The 15,981-nt window shown below is 58.0% G+C and overlaps 9 protein-coding genes across 9 annotated transcripts; 4 read left to right on the top strand and 5 right to left on the bottom strand.

Annotated features, from left to right (window-relative positions):
* The first annotated feature begins 380 nt into the window (after positions 1 to 380).
* On the top strand, positions 381 to 1,970 carry GGS23DRAFT_568479 (Endonuclease/exonuclease/phosphatase). Its single transcript, XM_051516401.1, has one exon. It carries the CDS (start codon positions 616 to 618, stop codon positions 1,705 to 1,707), a length of 1,092 nt encoding a protein of 363 aa, XP_051371858.1. The 5' UTR covers positions 381 to 615; the 3' UTR covers positions 1,708 to 1,970.
* Positions 1,896 to 3,578, bottom strand: GGS23DRAFT_609601 (uncharacterized protein). Its single transcript, XM_051520281.1, has one exon. The coding sequence runs from the start codon at positions 3,400 to 3,402 to the stop codon at positions 2,239 to 2,241; it is 1,164 nt and encodes a 387-aa protein (XP_051371857.1). The 5' UTR covers positions 3,403 to 3,578; the 3' UTR covers positions 1,896 to 2,238.
* A 1-nt stretch (position 3,579) lies between these two features.
* On the top strand, positions 3,580 to 5,488 carry GGS23DRAFT_609597 (uncharacterized protein). The gene has a single exon (XM_051520280.1). The coding sequence runs from the start codon at positions 3,835 to 3,837 to the stop codon at positions 5,089 to 5,091; it is 1,257 nt and encodes a 418-aa protein (XP_051371856.1). The 5' UTR covers positions 3,580 to 3,834; the 3' UTR covers positions 5,092 to 5,488.
* Positions 4,786 to 6,442, bottom strand: GGS23DRAFT_568473 (Tim10/DDP family zinc finger-domain-containing protein). Its single transcript, XM_051516400.1, has 2 exons — positions 5,770 to 6,442; positions 4,786 to 5,659 (listed from the first exon to the last, which is right to left on the bottom strand). Exons 1-2 carry the CDS (start codon positions 5,851 to 5,853, stop codon positions 5,501 to 5,503), a joined length of 243 nt encoding a protein of 80 aa, XP_051371855.1. The 5' UTR covers positions 5,854 to 6,442; the 3' UTR covers positions 4,786 to 5,500.
* Positions 6,443 to 6,840: 398 nt separating this feature from the next.
* GGS23DRAFT_55350 (uncharacterized protein) lies at positions 6,841 to 7,859 on the bottom strand. Its single transcript, XM_051515478.1, has 3 exons — positions 7,493 to 7,859; positions 7,214 to 7,434; positions 6,841 to 7,111 (listed from the first exon to the last, which is right to left on the bottom strand). Exons 1-3 carry the CDS (start codon positions 7,697 to 7,699, stop codon positions 6,952 to 6,954), a joined length of 588 nt encoding a protein of 195 aa, XP_051371854.1. The 5' UTR covers positions 7,700 to 7,859; the 3' UTR covers positions 6,841 to 6,951.
* A 1,473-nt stretch (positions 7,860 to 9,332) lies between these two features.
* GGS23DRAFT_55357 (kinase-like protein) lies at positions 9,333 to 11,261 on the top strand. Its single transcript, XM_051515484.1, has 3 exons — positions 9,333 to 9,632; positions 9,716 to 10,696; positions 10,800 to 11,261. The coding sequence occupies exons 1-3, from the start codon at positions 9,552 to 9,554 to the stop codon at positions 10,914 to 10,916; spliced, it is 1,179 nt and encodes a 392-aa protein (XP_051371853.1). The 5' UTR covers positions 9,333 to 9,551; the 3' UTR covers positions 10,917 to 11,261.
* On the bottom strand, positions 11,251 to 12,699 carry GGS23DRAFT_568466 (peptidase M76 family-domain-containing protein). The gene is made up of 2 exons (XM_051516399.1): positions 11,803 to 12,699; positions 11,251 to 11,729 (listed from the first exon to the last, which is right to left on the bottom strand). Exons 1-2 carry the CDS (start codon positions 12,391 to 12,393, stop codon positions 11,502 to 11,504), a joined length of 819 nt encoding a protein of 272 aa, XP_051371852.1. The 5' UTR covers positions 12,394 to 12,699; the 3' UTR covers positions 11,251 to 11,501.
* Positions 12,700 to 12,886: 187 nt separating this feature from the next.
* On the top strand, positions 12,887 to 14,901 carry GGS23DRAFT_568464 (glutamate 5-kinase). The gene is made up of 5 exons (XM_051516398.1): positions 12,887 to 13,017; positions 13,105 to 13,146; positions 13,235 to 13,533; positions 13,599 to 13,869; positions 13,926 to 14,901. The coding sequence occupies exons 1-5, from the start codon at positions 12,990 to 12,992 to the stop codon at positions 14,666 to 14,668; spliced, it is 1,383 nt and encodes a 460-aa protein (XP_051371851.1). The 5' UTR covers positions 12,887 to 12,989; the 3' UTR covers positions 14,669 to 14,901.
* Positions 14,902 to 15,104: 203 nt separating this feature from the next.
* On the bottom strand, positions 15,105 to 15,980 carry GGS23DRAFT_568462 (60S ribosome subunit biogenesis protein NIP7). Its single transcript, XM_051516397.1, has 2 exons — positions 15,584 to 15,980; positions 15,105 to 15,489 (listed from the first exon to the last, which is right to left on the bottom strand). The coding sequence occupies exons 1-2, from the start codon at positions 15,807 to 15,809 to the stop codon at positions 15,152 to 15,154; spliced, it is 564 nt and encodes a 187-aa protein (XP_051371850.1). The 5' UTR covers positions 15,810 to 15,980; the 3' UTR covers positions 15,105 to 15,151.
* Position 15,981: the final 1 nt, after the last annotated feature.

Raw genomic sequence — 15,981 nt, 5'->3', positions numbered from 1 at the left:
TCAGCCTTAGCAATTCCAAAGACAAAATGCCAATAAGTACCTATCTTCTTACTACCTAGGTAGGTAGGTAGGTAGGCACTCTATGGCGCCCGGTTTGGTATTGTCTACCTTCGGTACATGCCAAACTCCTCACTGCTATTTCTCTCCCCGGATATGGGAAGTTCAGGCAGTAAATGTGATGAGGACTTCATGAGACGAAAATTACCTCATACCAATAAGTAAAAGGGGGAACGATTAGGATAGAGGCGGGCGGAACTACTACGTACCTACATCACTGGGTCCGAGGTACCTAAGGTACCTAGGGGTGGGTAAATGGAGACGTTACCCAGGTAGGTAGGTATATCCACAAGTCTCACTAGGGTAATACGCAACCAAAATTCGGACTGTATCCGTAGAGAGAGAGATTGCTGCGTAGAAAATACTCTTGAACCTCGCCCTCCCACCCATCATCTTCAACGCGACAGAAAACTTCACCAGCCGTCCAATTCCCCCTTCTATCCGGCAGCACAACAACTCCAATCTGTTTCTCGTGCTCGTCGTGGTGAAATCCTGGCCTTCCTGCCGCTGCATCGCTCAACCGCAACCCCGCCCAGCTATGCCTGTGCTCGTGTTCAGATGTTCCGAGCACTGTTAAGCCGGTCGTTCAAAAGACAGGGCGGCGTACGCGGCGCCGTCTTCCCAAGTTCCCGGCCGAGCCAGGGTTGGCTCGCGCCGAGCGGGATACGGAAGCCGTTCGACGAGTCCTTGCGAAAGCTCGATCAGCCGTACCCTCAGCCCTACTACTCCTATGACGACAACACACACAAGTGGATGCGGTTCGAGGCCGGCCCTGGCAAGAAGGTCCCGGCCGGGGTCGAGCCTGCGCTCGACCTCCGCCGTCTCGCCCTGTACAGCTGGAACGTCGACGCGCGGCCGCGCTTCCCCCAGGCCCGGATGGACGCCGCGCTGCACCACATCGAGGAGCTGGCGAGCAAGCTGCCGCCTACCGTGGCCGTCGTCATCTTCCTGCAGGAGTGCGTCGAGCTGAGCCTGGACGGGATCCGCGACCGGGGGTGGATCCGGGAGCGCTTCCACGTCACCGACCTCGACAGCGGCGCGTGGGGCCAGCTGGAGTTCGGCACGACCGCGCTGGTCGACCGCCGCCTGCGCATCGCCTCGTGCTTCCGCGTGTACTACAGCAAGTCGCGCCTGATGCGCGACGCCTGCTTCGTCGACGTGGAGCTCGGGGCCGGAGGCGCCGCCCCCCTGACCGTCCGCCTCTGCAACACCCACCTCGACGCGTTGTCCGTCCTGCCGCCCTACCGCCCGCGCCAGGTGTGGCTCATCGCGCAGCACCTGCGGTCGCCCGCCGTCGGCGCCGGCGTCGTCGCCGGCGACTTCAACGCCACGGAAGCCTACGACCGCACGCTGCACTCCGAGAACCGCCTCCGCGACGCCTACCTCGAGCTCGGCGGCCGCGAGGACGCCCCCGACAGCCACACCTGGGGCCCCCAGGCCCAGACCGCCCTCAAGACGCGCCACCCCGCCGTCCGCATGGACAAGGTCCTCTTCACCGGCCCCCTCACTCCGCGCAGCTTCGAGAGGTTCGGCATCGACATCCAGCTCTGGAACCCGATGCAGCAGAGCTACATCCTCGACCAAGGCTACGAGAAGCCCTGGATCAGCGACCACTACGGTGTCGTGGCTAACTTCGACGTTGACTCATAACGCCGCGACGCGACGCTGAATCGCCCGTCACCGTCGCGCGACACCCACCCCCATTCGGGTAGTACTACGAGATATGTAATATATACGTCTCCCCCGTGCTCGGGGACGGGACCTGATGCTCTGGCTCTGTCATTAGTACGGCCTTAAATCGGGGTCTGAGCACGATCTCCCCTCCTAGACACTTGCTCTGTAAACCTTAGGCTGAAGAGTGCGAGAAAGAGCTTTAGACCCGTGGAGTCTAGTTCACGAAGTAGAAATGCTACGAGTCTTAAAAGTATCATAGTTCAAGATCCGGGCGAGACCGAATTACCTTGTAAGGAGTCTGACGCATCTGTATAGCCAGATTGCTGTCGACACTCGAGAGATGCTCTAACTATGCGTGATTGTTATCCCCTCACCACAATATCCACGTTGCACTCTACATACTACGTAGTAGATATGCAGACGCTAAAAAAAAGCAATAAAGCCGAACCTTTCATACGCGTAGCCCGTCTGCTCGACAAAATGAAGTGCCCTCGCGTGGGCCGTCTGCTACTGCTTCTTAGCCCGGGTATCCGACCACAATCTATCCACGACCTGGAAGACGGCGGTAACGCCGCGCATGACCTCGTCGTCGGCCTTGCCCCCGAACCGCTGCTGCATCTTGTCGGGGTGCCAGCGCACGCGCTCCTCCTTGAGCGTAGCCAGGAGGTCCCTCGCGTCCTCGGCGCTCTCCGGCTCGTCCCCGGATGGGGGCCCGGCGCCGAGCACGTAGAAGTCCTGGACGGCGGCCGCCGCGTCGTCGGCTAAGACGTCGTCGCGGCGCCCGCTGCGCACCGGCCACGGCACGCCGGCGGGCGCCCCGTCCCACGCCGCCCACGCCGCCACGTACTCGTCCCAGCGGGTGCGCCAGGCGCGGCGCCGCCGCCGCTCCTCGCCGCGCCGCAGGCTGCGCTCGACGTCGCGCGCGAGCCGGGCCTCCTCGGCGCGGCGCTCCTCGTCCTCGCGGCGGCGCTGCTCGCGCCGCGCCCGCTCCTCCAGCAGGCCCTCGTGCGTCTTCTCCCACATCTTGCGCCGCACGAACGCCGCGTACTCCTCGTCGTCCATCTGCTCGAGCGGCCGGGGCTTCCCGTCTTCGCCGCCGCCGTCCGTGTTGTCGTGGGCGTCGCTGCCGCCGCCACCGCCCGCCCGCCCGTAGATGTGCAGCGGCTGCCCGTACACGTGCTCCCAGTACGCGGCCCCCTCGTCGTCCGCCATCGCGTCGAAGAGCGCCTCCCGGAACGCCGCGTCCGGGTCTAGGGGCGGTGGGTCGTACGGGTTGGGTGGTGTCGGCGAGCGCGTGCGTCGCCGCTTGTGCCGTCGGTGATGGTGGTGGTGGCGGCGACGGTGGTGCCGGTGACTTGAAGACCCTCCCTCGTCGACACTATTCCCGTCTCGTTCTCGTTCTCGATCCCGGTCTCGGCCCCGGTCGCGGTCTCGGTCATCGTGTCGGGAGGAGCGGTGAGAGCGCGAGTTCTTCGATTTGAAGCGAAATTTAGTCGTCTTCCTTTCTCTTGCCTCCGAGGTATCTCCCGCGGATTTCTCTGGGTCGGGTGGTTCCCCTCGAGGCGAAGCGCCCGGAGCTACTGGATCATTTTCCGGCTCGGGTGAGATTGCAGCGTGCTCTGGGTTGATAGAGGAGAGGATATGTCGCCTCTTGGGCAACGGCGCATCCATAGCTATCGTATGTACATGTTGCGTAACCTCTCCCTAGATGTAAAGGGTTAGGGAGGATAGTGTGAGTGGACGGTTTGAAGAATATAATCAATGGAAAAGGGAAGAGAGGAAGTCGAAGGTGGGATAGATTTGACACAATTGCGTACTAGGAGGTACCTAACTTAGGTACCTACCTACCTTAGTAGGTAGATACAGTCGATAAGATAAGAACATCAGCTTAATCTTATCTCTTATCTCTTATCGCAGGCCTGTCTCATGCACCGCGCGGTCGAGCTGCAATCCTCAGTACAAGCTACTCTCCGCCAAACTAAGCTTCCAGAATCAACGCGTCTTACGCTGCTCTCTTTCAACAAATATAACTTGCCGGACGACTTCTAATTATAATAATTGGATTCTGGCTTCACTGCGCTTTGATCGACACAGCTACGAAATATGAGCAAACCAGGCCTATCTTTCGGTCTGAATTTGACCAAGAAGCCTGGCGCTTCGAAACCCGCACCCCCCAAAAGGAAACCGATGTTCGGCGACGACGACGGCTCAGACGACGATGTAAACGGCTCGGCCAACGGGCCTCGTGCGACTACAGTAGCCGAGCTCGACGATCTTCCGACGCTATCGTCTAATACGTCGGACAAGAAGTCGGGGCAGAAATCGAAAACCGGCCCACCCACGCGACCCCCCCCGGGCAGCAAGAGCAAGAAACCCCAAATCTCGATGTACGGGGACCTATCGAGCTCGCTGGAGTCGCGGAAATACAAGGATGCTGCGGAAGAGCTGGACCCTTCGATATACGACTACGACGCCGTCTACGATTCGCTGAAGCCGGAGAAGAAGAAGGACGCGGACGACGCGGAGAGGAAGCCGAAGTACATGAAGAGCCTGATGGCGTCGGCCGCGACGCGGAAGCGCGACGCGCTGATCGCGGAAGAGAAGAAGATCGCGCGCGAGCGCGCGGAGGAGGGCGAAGAGTACGCGGACAAGGAGAAGTTCGTCACGGAGGCGTACAAGCGGCAGCAGGCGGAGAACCGGCGGATCGAGGAGGAGGAGCGGCGGCGCGAGGAGGAGGAGGCGCGGAAGAACAAGACGGGCGGCATGACGGCCTTCTACAAGGACCTGCTGGAGAGGGGCGACCGACAGCACGCCGAGGTGGTCAAGGCGGCGGAGGCGCGGGCGAAGGCCGGCCCCGGCGAGCAGGCGGAGCGCGGGGGGGGGGACGAGGAGAAGGCCAAGACCGACGCGGACGTGGCGCGGGAGATCAACGCCCAGGGCGGCTCCGTCGCGATCAACGAAGACGGGCAGGTGGTGGACAAGCGCGAGCTGCTGCGGGGGGGGCTGAACCTGAGCGCGGCGCGGAAGCAGGGGCGGCGCGCGGAGGAGGCGGGGCGGGGGGCGGAGCGGCGGGACGACCGGGACCGGGCGCGCGGGTTCGTCGGCGCCGGGGGCAAGCAGGCGATGCGCGAGCGGCAGACGCGCATGCTCGAGGCGCAGCTGGAGCAGGCGCTGAAGCGGTCCCTCGAGGAGGAGGAGGCGGAGCGGCGGGAGGTCGAGCGCGCGGCTAAGAGCCGCAAGACCGAGTCGGACGTCTCGAGCGCGCGCGAGAGGTACCTGGCACGCAAGCGGGAGGCCGAGGAGGCCAAGAGAAAGAAGAAGGAGGAGAGCGGGGCCCCCGAGGAGGAGGGAAAGTCATGAGGGGAATCTATACGCCCGTTCCCGCCAGTCTACCAATATTAGACATCCTTCTCCAGCTAGATCGTCCCCGGTGTCTGTTCGGAGAGGGAACCAGAAGGATAGAGAGACAGAGAGAGAGACACCTTTGTAAATGTACATATCTATGCGCCTGTTGTCCCAAATACGCCGCCGTGAGAACGTCCTCCCCTTCTTCCTCCTGCTTTTATCCTGCTTCCTATTCCCGCCTCCCTATAGGATGCTCGTTTGCGGACTATACACCGAGCCAGGCGTGGATGAATATACCCATTTATATATGTGTATGGGTGGGTGGGTGCGTAAGTAGCGTTTGTGGTGGGCGGCCTCGAACGGGTCGGTCGGTCGGTCGGGACAGGCGTGCGTTCGTGTAGCCAGCGGCTCCGCGCGCTCGGGCTCATTGCTCGCGCTGCAACCGGCTGATGTAGGTCGAGCTGACTTGGTTCCACGCGGACATGTACTTCTCCATGCACTGGGTAAAGCAGGTCTGCTCGCCGCTGGAGAGCGAGGTGCCGGGCTTTGGCACGCACTTCTCGAAGCAGTGCTCGTTGATTTTCTGCACGGCAGCGAAGGGGAGAAAGAGGTTAGTGAGGTCGGCAGAGCCTGGGGACCCCGCGCGCGCATCCTGGCCCGGCGCGTCGTTCGTTGGTGGGCGTTGGTACATACCTCGATCAGCTGCCGCGCGTTGTCCATGACGTACTGGGTCTTCACCTGCTTGATGACCTCGGACTTGATCGATTCGGAATCCATGTTGGCGGTGTCTTCCTGTCCCGCCGAGGGTTTTCTCTTCTTGATTCCTGGGCCGAGTGGGATTGGCGGCAAACCGTTAAACAGGCGTAGGCGCGGGTAGTAGATCCGTGGTTGGAGTGGTACGCAAGTTGAAGCTTGTGAAAAAAAAAAAAGTTGAAGCTCTCATATTCATTTCACCCACTACACTTTAGTGGGTACTCAGGTACCTAAGTCAAGCTTCTCTTAGTAATGTCACATTACATACATTAAGTACCTAGGTACCTCCTGTAGCAACATATTCTGCTTGTCTTCCATCCATCCCAACGAGAGGGTCAGGCCTGGCATACATAGGTAGGCAGGGTTGTGTCCAGGCTTGACGGGTGGAATTATGTGGAACACGGGCTGAATTGGCAGAGATGAATTTGTGCGGGAATGTTGTAACCCGCTCTGACCAACACACGATAAACGACTCGGGATTTCTATTAGGTAGCAATCGGATAACCTAGTAGACAGCTCAACTTGTTAGTAGTATTCTTGGCATCCTGTATACCTATCCTTATCTTGCCGTTTAGCTTCCACTCTTGTCACTGTTATCTCTCGGTGTTTGCGGCTTACGCTAAGCTATGTAGATAGTTACGGGAATCAGCTATCTACCAATTCCGGCATTAGTGAGTGCCTACCCACAGCCACAGTGACCCGCGATACCGCTTAAGCCACAGGTGAACAGCCCTGAGTTCCGCTTAGAGAAGGCTTGAAAGCACGAAACTATTAGTAGGATATGCTGCCGCTCACAAATATGGCGAGTTCAGCCTTTGCCATTATCCGGAGCAGAACAACAGGTAGGAGGCGGGCTGATTTTACGTAAAATCTTTAGTATTGGTATCATTTGCTGTCCCATCCTATCCCAACCGATGAATCGAAGGTCCTGTCCTAGGTACCACCGTCTATCACAAGCCCCCTTGGTCGATGTAAGACTCGTCCAAGTCTCTCATCAACACAGCAATGGCTGTGTATATCCCACGAATTATACTATACATACGCCTGACCTTGCCCTTGCCCATAACCATGCCCGTACCCGGGGCTGTACCGTATCCTTTCCCAAACTCCGCTCCCTTTTGTTCATTTAGCAATTCCGACTACCGACGTATACGAAGGAGGCGCGATGGCGTGCACCGATGTCCCCTCCCCGGCAAGTTCCAGAACGTAGTTTTCCTTTCGTTGTCGGCGTATGTTCTGCAGCTTGATTTGATAGATGAATATTGTCAGAAGAGAGAGAATACTGTAGGCTCGTCAAGTCAGTTCTAGGTTCAGGACAGTTGCATCACCTCCACACAAGTCCGAGGTGGAGGGGGTAGAAAGGTAATGTAGGGGAAATACGGACCCGGCAATGCCGGCAGCGGCGCCGATGACGAATCGACCGGTTAGAAAGGCCTTGACCGCGAGAGTGATATCGACGCCGGCGATTAACGCAATGAGGACGGAACCGACCAGGACCAGATTCCTGAACGAATTGTTCTGGACAGGCAGATGCGGTGGGTTCATGGTGTAGGTTTTCCATAGCAGGACGAGCAAAATAATGTTGAGAAATGTGGCGAAGGCACCCTAAGAGATGGTTTAGATCTGATCTCACAGCCCTGAAGGGGAGGCAGTCGCCGCTCACCACCGCTCCGGAGATCCAGGGGAAACTTCTGTTGGTCTCCGAATCGCTCCAGAATTCAGCAAAGGAAGGCATAGAGTCGTCAACTCTACTCGGTGGACTCAAGATGTAGGTTGCCGTCCCGGTGGTACATACGCCGATCTGGGCGACTATGTTCAGGAGGTGGACTATCGCCCACCAGTTCATCGGGTTGCTGCTCGAGGCTCGCATCTTAAGATTGGGGTGGAAAAGTCTACACTTGGATCGACGGCTGTTGAGATCAGGTGAACGACGTGCAAATCCAGACAGTTGATTGCTTGCAGGATCATTAAAGCTATCTCTAACGTCCGCGCACGCACATATATATAAAACGTAGACAGAGCATCGTCGAGGAGACTACGGACGTGGCGGAGCCATCGCTCTCTGCTGCAGTGCGGGATAGCCTCGTGCGTTGCTTGTCGCTGAAGGATGGCGATGGATTCGGCGCCAATCGCAGGTTTGGCTCGGCCCAGCAAGGGCCTCCTGCTCGGGTTGTTTCAAACACGGCAACGGCTAGGTTTGGACGTCTCTGACATCACGACTATCTATCTGCCGCTCGTCACAGCTGTTGGTACCGGCAATTCTTAACCTGGCGGTCGAATCTGCGGCCATGCCGACGACGACGCGCAACGAGCTGATAACCTCGACTCGGTCCAAGCTATAAACGCAAACCCGAGCCGTTGCGAGGACGAAGCAGCGCGAATTGATCATACAGGAACAAGGACGAACAGAGGCAGAAGGTTCCTATGCGCGCGGACCCGGTTCAGGTACGGTAGGTTGGAGGCAGCGGCAACGACGACGGCGAGATGTAGGAGGAAGCTGATCATCTGAGGATGCGGCTTTGAGCTTCTCAGGTGGCAGGCGAGGGTGCAGCGTTGCCATGCATTGTTATTTTGGGTTGAAACTGGGGGCTCTGTTCCTACTGTATCCTGCGGAGCCTCAACCGTCGTCTTCGAACCTGCGTAGTAAGTGAAGTTGGCACTCTGCTCTGGCCACGCAGGTACATCGTCTAGCACGTGGGTACCACGTCCTGTCTTCCCAGGTTGGTAGGTGACGCAGGTACCTAGGTAGTCCTCATCAAGGTGCAAAACCGCCACAGGAATCCGTGAGTTAAGAGAGGTACCTAAGGCCACTCCAATTTCACATAAACGTCCTGCGGTTTCAAACTACCTAGCTTGACTTCCCTCTCCTGCACCGCGTCCCAACGGCGAGCCGGCCTTGCCGGTAACCGTACCCCGGGGACATATGAGTACGAGGGTAGAGAGCACGACGGCGAACCTTCTCTGGACACTGTTCAACCGCTCGCGTTTACCGGCTTGCCTACCGTACCTGTACCTTGCGCAGCGAGCATATGGCAGGCAGGGTAGGAGGAAGGGCGGGCGGGGAGAGGACAAATCTGAAGAGATAAGGTAGACCTAGATCTCCCATGCCTTCAGAGACTTCCTCGGTTGCCGTGAGATGAGAACAGGCTTTGCGACGAGCGAACCGGTCCGCCCATGCTGCACAGCCGCGCTCCTTGGACCACGCCCGCCCTAGCGTCGAGGAACCGGAGCACGAGGTAGGCTTCTTAGTAATACTGGTGCCTGCATACGCCATGCGCGCTGACATTTTGAGCATTCCTACCCTTCTCCTGCTGGTGGTAATATTGATCTCAAGACCCTAGGTAGGTCTAGGAACGCACCCGGGCTAGAGACCGCATATGAAAAATGTCCATCTAAGGGGGAGGTACCTACTACATGCTCAGCGCCCCGCAAAATGGCCCAGCCTCTCCAATTGAAGCTAAGCCCTATGCGTACCAGCTACTTAGTATGCCAAGCCCAAGATCTGGAGCTCAGTGGTTGCCGTGCAACAGGCCGGGGACACCTAAACACAACACAAATCCTCTCTCCTCCATGTAGGTACCTTAACTCATTCTTCTCCCCCAAAAAATACCACACCGCAACAACGGTCTACGTGGTATATACCCCCCACCGATCACATCGAGACCAGATCACTACTAGACCTATCCAATCCAATCATCGAATAGGCACGATACAGAAAGGCCATGGCAACCCGAACTCTCGAGGCTCGTCTCGAGCGTATGTCTGTTAACGATGAGAATGAATACCCATCTCAGAAATCAAAAGTGCGTCGAGTCGGTAGAGCATTGAGTATTGCCAGCCGAGGTTTCTACTAGAGGGGTGAGCTCATTTTCGTGTGTGTACACAGGCAACAACCCAGCTCTCGCAGAGCGCAAGTCGGCCGAATCTGTTCAAGGTCGCCTTGCAAACACAGAGCAGCAACACCGTCACCGCTGTCACTCTCCCGTCACAGGCTGCACAACGTAAGGGCGCTGCTTCTGCTACGGCTGCTGCCCAGCCGGGTTCTCCTGCCAGAAAACCCCTCCCAGGGGCCAGCTCGTCGTCGTCGTCGTCATGGACGTCTGAGGAACAGACGCAGGCTGCCGTCGAGCAGTTCGTATACCAGCCTAAGCAATTCCACCTCGGCATGTTCGAGATTGGACGGCCGCTGGGCAAAGGAAAGTTTGGGAGAGTCTACCTAGCGCGGGAGCGGACGAGCGGATTCATCTGCGCACTCAAGGTGCTGCATAAGAGCGAGCTGCAACAGGGGCGGGTCGAGAAGCAAGTGCGGCGCGAGATCGAGATCCAGAGCAACCTGCGGCACCCCAATATCCTGCAGCTATTCGGACACTTCCACGACAGCAAGCGAGTCTTCTTAATCCTCGAGTTCGCTTGCAAGGGCGAGCTATACAAGCACTTGCGCAAGGAGAGCCGGTTCCCCGAGTGGAAGGCCTCGCAGTATATCGCGCAAATGGCGAGCGCCCTGCGGTATCTGCACCGTAAACACGTCATCCACCGTGACATTAAGCCCGAGAACATACTCATGGGCATTCACGGCGAGCTCAAGATCTCTGACTTCGGCTGGAGCGTCCACGCGCCCAACAGCCGCCGCCAGACCATGTGCGGCACCCTCGACTACCTTCCGCCGGAGATGTTGCGTTCTGGCGGTTCCGACAACTGGTACAATGAGAAGGTCGACCTCTGGAGCCTCGGCGTCCTCGCGTACGAGTTCCTCGTCGGCGAGGCCCCCTTCGAGGACACGCCCGTCATGACCCAGAGGCGGATCACGAAGGCCGACATGACCATCCCCTCGTTCGTCAGCCCCGAGGCGCGGGACCTTATCAAGAAGGTGAGTTTGCAAAACACGCATACCTGCGTCTATATCTATGTAGCCTAGGAAGGCTCTCTCTTTTGTTTTCGTACCTAGAACGCCTCGCTGACGTGCGGCTCAGCTATTGGTTCTCGATCCCGAGAAGAGGATCCCGCTGGATCAGGTGCAGACGCACCCCTGGATCATCAAGCACTGTGTCAAGGGGGAGCGGGCGGCCAACCGCGAGAGATCGCATTGATGAGCCGATGAGGGATGCTACCACTAATCGGGAGACGCGATACGAGGCCGGTGACGCGGCGCCGCATATTACACTTCAAAATAACTTGCATAGAGAGCGGCAGTGGGTGAAGGAGCGAGGAAGGGAGAGCAGGAGACAGATCGGACAGACACAGATGCGCAGACAGAGAAGGCAGGAGAGCAAGCGTACGGACTTTTGGCACATCTGGTTTCGTAAGGGGGGGTTATGCATCATCGGAGCAAAGGGGGTCGGGCTCTTTTTATCGTTGCCGTTGCGTTTCTTGCCGTTTCTAGGTCCTATGACAGCAGAATATATGCATTCACACATGACCTTCTCGCCTCGCCTCGCTCTGCCTAGGTTGAACCTGGTGTCAATTGCCAATTCGCTTGGGTATGGGTACAGCGACCCCTATCTACACCTGAAAGGGTGTATGGTAGGATGTGATCAGGACAATGCTTGTGGCGATGCAGGGCTACAGCTAAAAATACAGAGCTCATTCGAGCGAACCGCCCCGTAAGCGTCTATTTTCCTGGATTGTCTCTTATTTCCGCGTTTTTCTGTACATCTTTTTCAAATATTCTCTCCTCATCGGTAGACCTCATCGAACGGCCGCGTGTCGGAGAAGCACGAATCCCAGACCTGGTTGACGACCTTGAGCGCCTGGGCTTCGTCCTTGCATCGCGGCCGCGCTAGTACGGACTGCACCGCGCGCCGGCGTACGCAGCGCTGGAACTGCTCCGTAAGTGTCCAGTTGCCCCTCGTGAAGGTCTCCCTCGTCCACCTGCACTCGCCGCTGAGCATGGAAGCGCGGATCTGTCATGTCCTCGTGTTAGCAACATCCCTCCGTACATGCATACGGTCAGCGAGTTGGGGTGCAATGACGTACCTCGGTGCAAGCAGCGTGCTTGAGGTCCTTGTCGCCGGCCCAGTCGACCTTCCAGCGGAGGTGGTCCCAGGCGTGGACCATCTCGTGGGCGACGGTGTCCTCGAAGTGGTTGCGGTTGCGCATCTCGTTGGCGCAGATGAGGATGCCGTGGTCGGGGCTAAAGCCGCCGCCGGCGCGGTGCACCTGGCCGTCTTCGGTGAGGCGGGCGGGGCAGCGGCGGCAGACGACGTTGCGGGCGTTGAGCTCGCCGTCGAGCTCGGCCACCTTCTCGCGCATGAACCGCACGATCGGCGAGTGCGCGAACGTCCAGTCGCGGTACTGCTCGCACCGCTGGCAGTCTTCCGCCTCGCGCGCGCGGTAGTGCTCTTCCCGGAAGTGGAACGCGCCCTCGGTCGTCATGTTGCCCGTCAGGATCTTGAAGTAGTTGATCCACCACGACGTCTTCGGGTCGAAGCCGGTCCGCGCCGGGTCGTTCTTGACGATCTGCGGGAAGGACGGGCCGGGGGAAGACCCCGGCGCGGACGGGGACGGCGAGGAAGAGGACGAGGGGGCGGGCGGCGGGCTCGCAGGCGTCTCGGATTGCGACGACATGACGGGCGGAGCTGAGCGACCTGAACGAGGGTGTGGCGCTGGCTATCTAGTACCGGGGAGCTGCCGCTTTCGAGTCGGGCGTGGACGAGGGTGGCCCAGCTGAGGGGGAGACTCTTAGATAGGTATAACGAAGATCCACGTGCGCATCCGCTTTCGAAATATTGTAGTTGGATGTGTTAGTAGCCCGTGTCAGGCGTTGCAAGGAAGCATATCCACTCGGACGGTCTGCCGGGTCTTGTCAATCCCCCTGGTAAGAATTGGTCTTTTCTTGTCACCGCGGGCGGGCCGTTGTAGAGCGGAAGACGCTTACGGCTTGGTCGGTCCAAGGCGGTGAACGTATCTCGGAGATAACTTACATAAGATACCTGATTAATGCATGTTCTTTAAGAGAATAAACTGGCCTAATGTACTCGGCGGCACCCCTGTATGCCGATATCCCACGCTACGCTACAGATCAGGTTCCGAACTCGGCCGATAGCCAATGAGAGGGTTTCATTTCTTAGCAATCCCTTCCTTGTTCAGTCAGGGGACTCAGCAATACGGACACCCGCAACCATCCCTGGAGCGATGGGCACGCCCTGTGTGTAAACCACGCCATGACAGATTCGGGGCGTGCGACGCCCTGTACGTGACAATTCCACTGGTTGAAAAGGGGCTGCTTCCTTTGCGTTCCTGTAGGTCGTGTTACTGATGTCGTCGGCGCCATCGCAGACATGAAGAGCCCCAAGCCTCTCGTTGTCGTCATTAAGTTAGGTATGTCGGGCACCGAATCACCCCCCAGTCTTTCCTACCTGCAACTATTTGTATGCGTGGGCTATCAGAGCCAAGCTAACGTGCACAGGAACCAGTTCCATAGTCGATGAGAAAACCCATGAGCCACTCTTGTCAATCTTGTCGCTGATCGTCGAGACGGCCGTCAAGCTGCGCAAGGATGGACACAAGGTCATTATTGTGTCGTCCGGCGCCATTGGCGTCGGCCTGAGGCGTATGGATGTCGAGAAGAGACCCAAGCACTTGTCTAAGCTGCAAGCTCTGGCGGCAATCGGCCAGTGCCGCTTGATGAGTCTTTGGGATAGCCTCTTTGGACATCTCCGCCAGCCTATCTCACAAATTCTTCTGACGAGAACTGATATCGCGGATGTGAGTCGAGAGGATTTCCAGTTTAGGGCCCCGAGATGCTTCTGCTAATAGCTAACTTACCGCAGCGGACGAGATACCTAAACGCCCAAAACACCATCATGGAGCTCCTGGAGATGGGTGTCATACCTATTGTGAATGAGAACGACACCCTGGCTGTTGCCGAGATCAAGTTTGGCGACAATGACACGCTTTCGGCCATCACTGCAGCCATGGTGCACGCCAACTTCCTGTTTCTCATGACAGACGTGGACTGCTTGTACGACAAGAACCCGCGAACGAATCCCGACGCTCAACCCATCGAAGAAGTCGAGGATATTAGCACGATCCGCGCAGATGGTGAGTAGTCTAACCAGCAGGAAACCTGGTAAACCGTAGAACTAACCTGGATTTAGTGTCTAGCGCCGGGTCGGCTCTGGGGACTGGTGGCATGAGCACTAAGATTGTCGCTGCTCGGCTGGCAACGTCAGCAGGTGTCACCACTATCATCACCCGGTCCTCGTCGCCCGGTAACATCATCAAAATTGTCCGGTACCTTCAAGCTCTCAAGTTGTATGGCTCGTTACAACACACCCCTGTGACGGGAGACGAGGTGGAGGATCCGCTATCGCGATCGACGGCGTCGCTAGCCCTCGATGCACTGGAGAAGCCGCCGCTGCATACCCGATTCCTTCCGCTCCCGCAACCCATCCGAGATCGGTACTTCTGGATCCTTCACGGTCTCGCACCTCACGGTACGATTTACATCGACGTCGGCGCCCACCACGCGCTCTCGGACAAGGCCGGACTCCTTCCAGTCGGTGTGCTCGACGTGGAGGGGAACTTCGCCCAGCAAGAAGCCGTGCGCCTCGTTGTCGTCGAGAGGCTATCGGAGCCTGGCCCGGACGGAAAGGTCTGGGGCGGTACGCCGGTCGAGGTGGGGCGCGCGTTGGTCAACTATTCAGCACCCGAGATCATTCGGATCAAGGGGCACCGGAGCACCCAGATCGGATCGCTCCTAGGCTACGCCGATAGCGAATACGTGGCCGACCGCGAGAATATTAGCTTACTGCGTAGAGAAAGCCGGCCTGTCACACCTGTGCACGGTACAGCAGATGAGGACCGAGGGGCCGCCGGCCATTCAGCAGATGAGCGATGAGAACTAGACCACGAAGCTAACACGGCTTTGAGAAAAGACGAACGGGGCTGAGAACACACGGTTACGGGATTTCGGTATAAGTGAAGGGAAAATAAGTTTGATGGCCCCTGACTTTCAAAAGGGGTAAGAGATTCCGTAATTGGCGGGAGAGTGCGCCGTCTCGTAGGAGAAAAGACTTCATGTTGTGTAGATAAAATATCCATTTATAGATCACACCAAACGCCTCCCAAAATGCATATAGACTCGAGCCGATTCCAAAACTCCTCGCCTTTCCCTGTTTTCAGGTTCAAAGGCCGTGTTTTGTCCGTCATTCCCGCTACACCTTTCCTTTTTTTCATACACCCGCAACCGGGGGCACCGTACTCTGCACTTAGATACGTATCAAACATTAGAAGGGAAGAATTATCGGCGATTGGACCCCCCCCTCACTCCCCTGCTTCCTCTATTATCCTCCCCTCTCCTCCTCTCAGTCTTGATCGAGGTCTAACCGGCGAACAAGGTATCCTCATCGCGGAGATACTCGCCGCAGTCAGCCTGGCGGAAGCAGACGACGGCGGTTGGGTCGAGGCGGCGGGCCTCGGCGGTGGAGCGGGCGGTGACGCCGAAGCCTAGGGGGGCGTCGGTCATGCTGTAGACGACGACGCCTTGGTGGGCGGGGCAGTCATCGGACCAGCGTCCGACGTGGGCCTTGACAACGTGGCCGCCGTACAGGAACGGCATCTCGCCGTTCGGCTTGATCCACAGCTTGTACCGCGCGTGCTCCGCCAGGATGGGCAGCGCCGTGATATGCAGCCGGAACTTGCCCGACTTGGTGAACTTGCCTGTTGTAGAGAATGGTTAGGCCCAGTCTGTCCCTCCCTCTCGGCTATTGGGGTCCTCCTTCGACCTGCGCCGAAGAGCAGACGGGGAGCATACCGAGGCAGATGCCCAGAGAGGCGAGGTTATCCCGCGCTACCGACGTGGCTAGGTTCGCGACGGAGAGCAACACATAGTATACCCTGTCTCGGTTGAGGCGGAAGACGTATCGGTCTGCGTCGGGCGAGTCGTCGAGGGGGGCGATCAAGTTCTTGAGGGAGCTGCCCGTGTAGTTTGCCAACTTCTCAAAGAGGACCTTCGTCTCCTGCTCCGTTAGGGGCCGCATCGCTGGTGGTGTCTGTGGCTTTCGCCTCCGTCGTTGTCGCCTTCCGAGGACGTAGATTTCTCGAGATTGACTTGTTCAGAGAACAGTTGTACCTGCAGTTATGTAGCAGTAGTAGAGATGGAGGGGCCTTTTTTTTTGCGCTTCGCGACAAGATCGAGAAAATTCTGCCGGT

This window comes from Durotheca rogersii (assembly GCF_024521655.1).
Source record: "Durotheca rogersii strain YMJ 92031201 chromosome Unknown GGS23scaffold_10, whole genome shotgun sequence".
In the NCBI taxonomy this organism is placed as follows: domain Eukaryota; kingdom Fungi; phylum Ascomycota; class Sordariomycetes; order Xylariales; family Xylariaceae; genus Durotheca; species Durotheca rogersii.
Note: the sequence above shows the minus strand (reverse complement) of the source record. Positions and strands in the feature narration are given on the sequence as shown.

Excerpts from the sequence above, each read along its gene's own strand:
- GGS23DRAFT_568479 (XM_051516401.1), top strand. The coding sequence starts at position 616 with ATGTTCCGAGCACTGTTAAGCCGGTCGTTCAAAAGACAGGGCGGCGTA.
- GGS23DRAFT_568464 (XM_051516398.1), top strand. The coding sequence starts at position 12,990 with ATGACAGATTCGGGGCGTGCGACGCCCT. Across the intron at positions 13,147-13,234 it reads CGTTGTCGTCATTAAGTTAG|GAACCAGTTCCATAGTCGAT; the intron begins GTATGTCGGGCA and ends TAACGTGCACAG. Across the intron at positions 13,534-13,598 it reads CGAGAACTGATATCGCGGAT|CGGACGAGATACCTAAACGC; the intron begins GTGAGTCGAGAG and ends AACTTACCGCAG.
- GGS23DRAFT_609597 (XM_051520280.1), top strand. The coding sequence starts at position 3,835 with ATGAGCAAACCAGGCCTATCTTTCGGTCTGAATTTGACCAAGAAGCCT.
- GGS23DRAFT_55357 (XM_051515484.1), top strand. The coding sequence starts at position 9,552 with ATGGCAACCCGAACTCTCGAGGCTCGTCTCGAGCGTATGTCTGTTAAC. Across the intron at positions 9,633-9,715 it reads ACCCATCTCAGAAATCAAAA|GCAACAACCCAGCTCTCGCA; the intron begins GTGCGTCGAGTC and ends GTGTGTACACAG. Across the intron at positions 10,697-10,799 it reads CGCGGGACCTTATCAAGAAG|CTATTGGTTCTCGATCCCGA; the intron begins GTGAGTTTGCAA and ends CGTGCGGCTCAG.
- GGS23DRAFT_568466 (XM_051516399.1), bottom strand. The coding sequence starts at position 12,393 with ATGTCGTCGCAATCCGAGACGCCTGCGAGCCCGCCGCCCGCCCCCTCG. Across the intron at positions 11,730-11,802 it reads AGCACGCTGCTTGCACCGAG|ATCCGCGCTTCCATGCTCAG; the intron begins GTACGTCATTGC and ends AGGACATGACAG.
- GGS23DRAFT_568473 (XM_051516400.1), bottom strand. The coding sequence starts at position 5,853 with ATGGATTCCGAATCGATCAAGTCCGAGGTCATCAAGCAGGTGAAGACC. Across the intron at positions 5,660-5,769 it reads ACGCGCGGCAGCTGATCGAG|AAAATCAACGAGCACTGCTT; the intron begins GTATGTACCAAC and ends GCTGCCGTGCAG.
- GGS23DRAFT_568462 (XM_051516397.1), bottom strand. The coding sequence starts at position 15,809 with ATGCGGCCCCTAACGGAGCAGGAGACGAAGGTCCTCTTTGAGAAGTTG. Across the intron at positions 15,490-15,583 it reads CTCTCTGGGCATCTGCCTCG|GCAAGTTCACCAAGTCGGGC; the intron begins GTATGCTCCCCG and ends TCTCTACAACAG.
- GGS23DRAFT_55350 (XM_051515478.1), bottom strand. The coding sequence starts at position 7,699 with ATGCGAGCCTCGAGCAGCAACCCGATGAACTGGTGGGCGATAGTCCAC. Across the intron at positions 7,435-7,492 it reads CCTGGATCTCCGGAGCGGTG|GGTGCCTTCGCCACATTTCT; the intron begins GTGAGCGGCGAC and ends ACCATCTCTTAG. Across the intron at positions 7,112-7,213 it reads GCCGCTGCCGGCATTGCCGG|TATTCTCTCTCTTCTGACAA; the intron begins GTCCGTATTTCC and ends ACGAGCCTACAG.
- GGS23DRAFT_609601 (XM_051520281.1), bottom strand. The coding sequence starts at position 3,402 with ATGGATGCGCCGTTGCCCAAGAGGCGACATATCCTCTCCTCTATCAAC.